At 32.3% G+C, this 9,182-nt stretch overlaps 1 protein-coding gene and 1 long non-coding RNA gene across 2 annotated transcripts; one reads left to right on the forward strand and one right to left on the reverse strand.

Moving 5' to 3' along the window:
- Positions 1 to 1,979: 1,979 nt before the first annotated feature.
- LOC105635868 (secoisolariciresinol dehydrogenase) lies at positions 1,980 to 4,099 on the reverse strand. Its single transcript, XM_012218990.4, has 2 exons — positions 3,944 to 4,099; positions 1,980 to 3,100 (listed from the first exon to the last, which is right to left on the reverse strand). Exons 1-2 carry the CDS (start codon positions 3,976 to 3,978, stop codon positions 2,302 to 2,304), a joined length of 834 nt encoding a protein of 277 aa, XP_012074380.2. The 5' UTR covers positions 3,979 to 4,099; the 3' UTR covers positions 1,980 to 2,301.
- A 2,108-nt stretch (positions 4,100 to 6,207) lies between these two features.
- Positions 6,208 to 8,394, forward strand: LOC149498138 (uncharacterized). Its single transcript, XR_016319700.1, has 3 exons — positions 6,208 to 6,380; positions 6,451 to 6,517; positions 8,158 to 8,394. It is a non-coding gene; the product is annotated as an uncharacterized LOC149498138 (long non-coding RNA).
- The last annotated feature ends 788 nt before the right edge of the window (positions 8,395 to 9,182 follow it).

Genomic DNA, 9,182 nt, shown 5'->3' on the forward strand with positions numbered 1-9,182 from the left:
ATGCAAAAGAAGATGCCAAAAGAGTTTTGTCCAATCACTCTCGCGTCTTTAAGACGCTCCGCACCCTCTATCATCTCCTTTTTTGTTTTCGTTTTCTTCTCTCTCTTTAGATCTGACAAATAAACTGAAAAAAAATATATATTAAAAATGAAGTGGTAATAAAAATTACAATATAGCAATTGAGTGAAGTACCATATGAACTTTGTAGAAAAACTTAAAGACTTACAGAAATTGATTGTAGAATATGGGAAAGACATATCTAGGTGTAAGTACACTATCACCAAATCGTCAGTATTCTCTTCAATTAAATAAAAGCAAAAAAAAAAAAAAAAGAAATTTAACTAATTTTGTAAAATGCTCAATGTTAAAGCATTTCATGTTTCATATAAAAATCTCCTCCAATCTCTAAACGCTATCGTAAAAACTATGTTACGGAAGATATAATTAATAGAGAAAGAGTCTTCTCTCGGTCAAAATGCTAAAACCTAATAGCTCAAAAAGTGTTGTCGTAGTAAGGAAAAAAAAAAAATGACGGTGCAAAAATTGGTTAATTAAAAATTTTGAAGTTAATTTTTGAATTTTAGGATAGGTTTGGTGTTAAGCTACTACTGTTTAAACGAAATTATGAACTTTCTTTAGCTTTCTGATCTTGTCCTCGTGTAAGGTTTGTGAACAAGCCTCTTGAAGCTTGCGTGTAAGGTTTTTATTATATAATTCATTTGACTGTTTGATGTAGATGGCTACGACTCGTGATAAACTGATAATTTTATTGAGGTTGATGGAGACTATTAATTTGGAATATGAAGATTGTGGTTGCAAATTTAGGAGATATTTCTGCTGTAACGGCGATAAAACAAAGAGAGCAATCAAGTTTACTTTAATCGCGTGAAGTGTATTTTTTATGTGCTTTGTGTTTAGTTAAAAAATTTATTGTAATATTAATTTTTCTATGATTTTTATTTTGATTTTGAAGAACAAATTCATTTTGTTCATAATAATGTATTTCTACGCTTGATTTGAGTTAAGTGAGTCATGTTTTTTTTTTTTTTTTTTTTAACCACATGACCTATTTAATTAGATAGATTACATATTTAGTATTCCTGTCAACTGTTTAATTTTCATGTCGTACCAGCATTCAAAAATTTGACAAAATTATCAAACTGGTTGGTTTGACTATAATCATATCGCATATTAAGTGAATCTATGTCAAACCCGACATGCCAACCCATGACACCTCTATTAATTCTCTTGTTCTTTCATCCAAAATTTTCAACTTATTGTATATATCAAAGATTTTTATTTTTATTTCTATTTTGGTTATGCAATTGCGTTTGGTTGGGGGGTAAGTAGACTAGGAAAGTGCAACTTTTAGGAAGTGCATCTTTTCGGAAAGTGCATAAAATATTTGTGTTTAGTTTGCATTATCATTTATACTTTCTGGAAGTAGATCATCCAATTTTCCTTACACAAGAGAAGTAAGGTAAGTAAGTTCCTTAGATATGGGTAGGAAAGTTGCACTTCCTTAGCTAAGTGCAATTAATTTACTAATTTATCCTATTATCTAGATATTATTGTAATTTGTAGTTTAAGATCAATTCACTTGATTTGCATACCAAACACATAAAAATTATACTTCCGAAGTAGGAATTATACTTCTCAATAATTGAATTTCTAATTGATTTCCGATTATTGGTCAAATTTACTCCTTTTCTGTAATTATACCTTGTATTTTTGCGTTAATTGTTCAAAATTTTAACATGAAGTTGATCAAAGATCACACTTGGAAAAAAAAAAACTATATTTTCATTTCAATTATAAGGGAAAAGCTAAAATTGAAATTTGAAGTTATTACAAATATATTTTTAATCTAATCTATGAGTTTGGATTGAAATTAATTAGGTTCAAAGAAATTTTTTTTTTTTCTTCAAGAATATATTTTTAGTAAGAGTTGAAAACCACAAATTACAAATACATCAAACTCACCATAAAAGAGTTCTATTAATATCTTATTAGTATTTTCAACATATTATTTAAAAAGAAAACAGAGAAATAGAACAGTTCAAACAGACATGTCATACAAATACTATTAATTAAGCACATGGTGCACTGAAGAAGCTAGGGGGCTGGCCCCGCCACCCGCCCCCTCCTAATTAAAATTTTTTTTAAGAATTATCTCATAAAATTTTAAATATATTTTTTTATTTTTACCCTTTAAAATAATAAACTTTTCAATTTTACCCCCCTTTAACTCTTGAAATTCTTTTTAGACCCCTAACTTTAATTCCTCGCTTTCCTCCTCAGTCACTGGTGGTCATCAGGTGGGTACTGAAACATTTGAAATGATGGATTATGAATACTAATTCCTCCATCTATTGCTAGATTATGACCATTAATATATCTACCCTCATCACTAGCTAGATAAAGTGCAGCATTAGCAACATCTTCAGCCTTTAGTGTCACACCTTTTAAACTAGCAAGTGAATCCATCAAATTCTCTAGTCCTTCATCATCAAGCCCTACAAATTTCGTCGCTAAAGGCGTAGCAAGAGCATATGGCGACAAGCAATTCACCCTAACACCAAATTGGCCTAATTCAATTGCTGCATTTCTCGTAAGTCCTAAAACAGCATGTTTTGAGCAAGTGTATGCATGAGAGGCTGCAGCACCGACAAGTGAACTTATACTAGCTGTACAAATAATGCTTCCTTTACGCGCGGGAATCATAACACGGGCAGCGTGTTTAATCCCGAGGAAAACTCCGGTTACGTTAACGCTAAGAACGCGTTCAAAGTCTTCCTTTTCGTTGTCGATTATGCGGGGTTTATTGGGATCAACAATTCCTGCATTGTTGAACATTATGTCTAGCTTGCCATAGGTAGCAACTGCTTTGTCAACTGCATTTTTTATGTGGGCCTCATTTGTGACATTGCAATGGACATAGGTAGAGTTTGATGGGCCTAGGGCTTGACTAACTGCTTGGCCCAATTCATCTTGAACATCAGCGATCACTAATTTGGCTCCATGGTGGGCAAAGACTTTGGCGGTGCATTCACCGATGCCGCTAGCGCCGCCTGTGATTAGGGCTACCTTTCCCTCTAACCTGCATTTTTTTTTTTTTTTACAAAATAAGTGAAATATTACGTCATTGCATCATTGATGATGTTATACTGCAATACCCATTAATTGATTATATATTTATATTAATTCGGAATATGTTTAAGCAGATTTTAGTGGTTTTTTGTTGCATATTTTATTATAATGAAATAAATTAATTTAGGTGATAAACAAAAATTTTAAGCGATTTTTTTTCATTTAAATACTATTTTTTATAGTGTTTCTATGAATATAGAGTATAGACCAACCTTACAGCTTAAAATAGCATTTTATTATAAAAAGTTAACCACGTGACTAAAAAGTTATTTAAAACAATTACTAATTTTTAAATACTATTAAAACAATTACCAACTGTCAAAGCAGTTAATTTCGTATAATAAATTCTTAGTAAAAATAACAATAATGTCGTGAAATTAATTTCAAAATAAAAAGGACACGAGGTTACGCGAAAAAAATGTACAAAATTAAATTAAAAAAATAATAGATCCCATGACTCAATCCAGGTGAAAGTATATGTTTCCTATTTACTTTGTGTGACAAGGTTGTAATCTGGACCAAATTACCTAAATTATTTATCAAGTTAATAAAATTATTATTCAAAAAAAAAAGTTTAATAAAATTATCTTTTAGTCTCTCAAATTTCAGTAAATTATATTTTAACTCTTAAGTTTTAATTTCTAGGTCTGCCCTCATATCACATGAGTTCCAACAAACAGAGAAAGTCTTTTGTTTTAAAAGCTCATTATGATCATCAACAAGAAAAGAAATACAAAAGCTTATAGAAATGGAAATAAACAGATGGAGAGAAAATTGTAAGATCGTGACTTACCTTCTTGCAACAGCAGAGATAAATGAAGCTGCCATTTTTCCTCACAACCAAGTACAGAGAGAAGCCTGTGAAAATATAGTATAAGAAATGCAAACTAAAGAACAGCTAATATGGAAGACAAGACGTTGGGGGAGAAGGAATCTTATAGTGGTGATGCTTTGCTTTCTAATATATATATATATATATATATATAATTTAAAATTATATTATTAGGCCCCAAGTTGTCAGCTGCGCTGGATACAATTAGCAAAATTAAAATAACAGGATAAAGGCTTCATGTATTTAATTTTTCTATTTGTACCTTCAACTTTCGTTGAGAAACAGAGTAATGGAAATGATACACGTCGGCAAAGCTACAAGAACCGTCGCAGGCCCTAGTTAAAGGCAAAATAAAATTTTTTTTTTAGAGAACTGAAATACAATATATATGTATATGATAAAATATACTTAGGGCGGTTATCCCAATCCTAAGGCTGAATTATTCCTACAATTTCATATAATTATTATATTTTCTGAAATAATTTTTTTCTTTTTTTATGTTTAAACTTTTAAAATGATTTTTGTTAATTAAAATATTTAAATTTTTTTTTAAAAAAAATAGATCTTTATTATTTTGGTGCAAATTTACAGAGTAAATTGAGCCTTATTTCAGCACAACTTTTATTGTATCGGGCTAAAATGTTTAAAATGCCCTCAACAAGATCGTGCAACGAATTTTATTTGCAATATAGACACATGTAATATTTTAACTCATTACGGTGAAACTTGTTAAAAGCTCAAATTGGACCAAATATATCTTTCATATTTTAAGTTAACTTTGAAGTTATAAATCTATTGATTTGGTCAAAATGGAGCTTCCACGACCGTTTGATTTTTGCATTTGCATGTTTCATTTTTTGTGCAAAAAACAGAGTAATGTAAATGATACACGTGAAGAAAGCAACAAGAATACGTATGCTCAATTGACTTTCAGTTTTGTTGAAGAAATTGATAAGTAGAAAGATTAGGGATTTGAATTTTATCTGCAATATAGACACGTAATATTTTAACCCATTACGGTGAAACTTGTTAGAAGCTCAAATCGGACCAAATATATCTTTCATATTTTAAGTTAACTTTGAAGTTATAAATCTATTGATTTGGTCAAAATGGAGCTTCCAGGACCGTTTGATTTTTGCATTTGCATGTTTGATTTTTTGTGCAAAAAACAGAGTAATGTAAATGATACACGTGAAGAAAGCAACAAGAATACGTCTGCTCAATTGACTTTCAGTTTTGTTGAAGAAATTGATAAGTAGAAAGATTAGGGATTTGAATTTTATCTGCAATATAGACACATGTAATATTTTAACCCATTACGGTGAAACTTGTTAGAAGCTCAAATCGGACCAAATATATCTTTCATATTTTAAGTTAACTTTGAAGTTATAAATCTATTGATTTGGTCAAAATGGAGCTTCCACGACCGTTTGATTTTTGCATTTGCATGTTTGATTTTTTGTGCAAAAAACAGAGTAATGTAAATGATACACGTGAAGAAAGCAACAAGAATACGTCTGCTCAATTGACTTTCAGTTTTGTTGAAGAAATTGATAAGTAGAAAGATTAGGGATTTGAATTTAAAAATTTGGGGAGAGTTTCTCACAGATATCTGAAATTTAAATTCTATTTTTTGGTGTAGATCACAAGTCCTTGTTGTGGGGTCCCTCCGACATTTGGGACCCACACACATTTGAAAAGAAAAAAAAATAAAACAACACGTTTTTGTTTTGGCAATCAAAGAAGACCGCAGAACAAAGAAGAAAAAAAAATTGTTGAAATTTTGGACGCGTGATTAACGCATCCATTCGGTGGACGTGTTAATGACGCGTCCCCTAAATAGGAGAAGGATTTTCCTAAACTATATACAAAAACATAAAACGAAAAGATCTACACAGTTAAGTGTAGAAACTTTTAGGAAATGTTTCCTAAAATTGGGAAAGAGAGAAAATAGTGAGGATTGTAATTTTGAGGTGTTTTTGAAAAACTGTAACATCCTACTGAATCGAATCGTTGCATAGAGTCGAGTCGAGTTGGGCCGAACAAGAACCCAGTTCGAGCCATTTAAATCCAGAGTGGGGTAGAATGGGATGTAACTTAAATAAGTCTAAGGAGTAGGACTTACTTGCACTAAAATATAAAGTTTAGGTATTAAAATGTAACATATGGAAAATATAGATACTATTTGGTAATTTTTAACACACAATCAAAGATAAATTTGGACTACACGAGACTTCCATTTCAGTTTGCCTTCTTCATTTTCTTCATCTTCATCTTCAACGTCTTCTTCATCTTCATCTTCCTCTTCATCTCCTTTCATCTTTCTCTTCATCTCCTTCCTTTCTCCATCCATTTTCATGTGATTTAAACACTAAATTCAACCTAGAACTCTATCCAAGTAAGTAGCCCTTCTTGATTTTCATACTTTTGTGATATTTTAGATAATTTCTAAGAGTTATTATGTATAGGAGAGGGGAACTCAAAGTTGGAAGAAAAGGAAGCTAAGAAGAGGATTTAAAGCTCTTTTGGTTGAAGGTTTGATATCTCTTTTAGTTTTTCACATTTTCTTGCATGAAAACTTGTGTAGTGTGTTGATAATGAAAACATATATTGCTGAATGTTGAATTAGAGGTCTGTAAATGGTGATAAAGCATGGGATGAATTGAATGAATGAAGTAGATATTGATTTCATGCTGAACCCAGTTTGTTGGACCATTGACCAGTAACTTCACCCTGATTTTGACTCTGTTTAAAGATGGAATTAGGAAGTGGTATAGAAGAGTTATTTGTTCCTCTATGTTTTATCTGTCCATGAGTTTTTGAATCACCTAATTTGTAGTTATAAATTGAGAGATATGACCAAAATAGTACAGACTGTGCAGGCTGGAAATCAACAGTCTGGACGGACTGGAAGTTGCTCATTTCGGTAAATATTTGCCTACCTTACCAACGTAATTAAGAGATGTGGTAGAAGAAAAATTTGTAGCCTAATGTGTTAGCTAACCATAGAAGGCAGAATCACCTAAATTGGAGTTATATATTGAGATCTGTGACCAAAATAGTATAACTTGTGCAGGCTGGAACCCAACAGCAGGGCAGACTGACAGTTGCTACTTGAGCTCAATGTTTGACTACCTTACCAACGTAATTAAGAGATGTGGTAGAAGACAAATTTGTAGCCTAATGTGTTAGCTAACCATAGAATGTAGAATCACCTAAATGGGAGTTATAAATTGAGAGATATGACGAAAATAGTATAAACTGGGCAGGCTGGAAACCAACAGCAGGGCAGACTGGCAGTTGCTACTTGAGCTCAATATGTGACTACCTTGCCAACGTAATTAAGAGATGTGATAGAAGAAAACTTTGTACCTTAAGATGTTAGCTAACCATAGAATTTAGAATAACCTAAATTGGACGTATACAGAAAGAGTTATGATAGGATTTGTGAAACATGTACAGGCTGTCTGGCAGATTTCAAGAACACATTAGAAATGATGTTGGAATGCATATGTAGATTCATTCACCCGAAAATTATTACTGCATTTTACCTTCTAAGTGAACTTAATTCAAACTAAGAATTTCCTTAATCTGAATGGTAAAATTTAGTTACATAAATATTAGTAAGAATTGCATCGCGGGTGCAATAGCTAGAGTATTTCCATGCAAGTTACTTTATACATTATCAATGGTATGCATTATTCCTCATTAGATATTTTCTAAATAATTCTTGTATTATCACAATACACATAATATGCTCCATTAAGGTTAGGCAGAAACCACGTAGATAAGACTATGTCGCGACATAGGATAGCAGATCTGCACCCCATACAGTTTGGTACTCCAGCTACAGGCTGTTGAGTGGATATGATTTATATACGGGCCATAACAGCCCAGCCATACAGTATTCATCCAGTTTCATACAGTTCATACAGTTTTTCTTATCACTTTGGTTTCACTATAACCTTATGGAGCCATGCAGTTATGTGATTTATTATTTATAAAGTATACGATGGTTAATAAAAGTTGCAAAATTTATACAGCATCATGAACAGCAGGTAAAATCATGAAAGTATAATGATATGTGTGCTTATATGTTTATTGTTTTATTTCTTATTAAATTGAGATATCCACTGAGCATTATTTGCTCAGCGAGTTATTTATTTAACTCGTAGGTTTCGAGACTGGACCGTAGAGAATCAGCTTACAACTGCTGCAGTTCATCTGTGGAAGACTCAGTCTTCAGGGTAGCTACTCATTTGGATATTTTGATTCTGTCTATCCTTATCATGGCATGTACATGGCACACAGTTGGGCCCATTTCATTTTGAAAATTAGTATCATGTCTTGTAAAAATATTAAGTACATATCTATATTTTCCTAATGTAAAAAGCAACAGCTTGACATCATAATCAGCATACAACATGATATTAGCATGAAAGGACATAGGTTCAACCAGATTGTAGCGTCTCAGCTCGGTTCATTTGAGTTAACGGGTGGACCGGGAAGGGATGTTACAAAAACACTTAGAGTACCACTATTTTTGTAATCTCTTTTGTAACTACTATTTTTAGTGGAAGAATTATTCGGAGTTTTTGTCTCATGGACGTAACCCATAACAGTTGAAGGGTGAACCACATAAATCTCGGTGTCCTAATTTTTCATCTGGCATTTACGGTAATTATTTAATTTTTATCGTGGTTATTATTTCTGGTGGATTCGATCGTCAATATCCAATACGTAATTATTGAAGCATTTCTCCGCGGGCCCTACTCGGGATAAGTTAGAATCCCAACAACTGATATTAGAGCCTCTGGTTGGTAAATTCTGTCAGTTTTCTACAAAGTTACTATTCAGAATTCGACGTGGCTAACGACGGGGCAATGATCAAATTGACAAATTCGAATTATTCAATGTGGAAATCCAGAATGGAGGACTACCTTAATTGCAAAGATCTATACGATCTAATTGAAGGTGACAGTGCAAAGCCGGAAGAAATGAAAGAAAGGCAGTGAGAGAAAATAAAAAAGCAGACATTGGGTACAATACGCCAATGGATAGATGCTAGCCTGTACAACCATGTGAGAAATGAAAAAGATCTCCAAGTTCTCCAGAAGAAATTAGAGAATATGTACTAGGCTACGAATGCTCAAGGAAATGGGGCTACGTGATGCGTAAAGTCATGAACTTGAAGCTGTTA

Source organism: Jatropha curcas, chromosome 2, assembly GCF_041381405.1.
Source record: "Jatropha curcas cultivar XTBG-Jc1 chromosome 2, XTBG_Jcur_1.0, whole genome shotgun sequence".
In the NCBI taxonomy this organism is placed as follows: Eukaryota; Viridiplantae; Streptophyta; class Magnoliopsida; order Malpighiales; family Euphorbiaceae; genus Jatropha; species Jatropha curcas.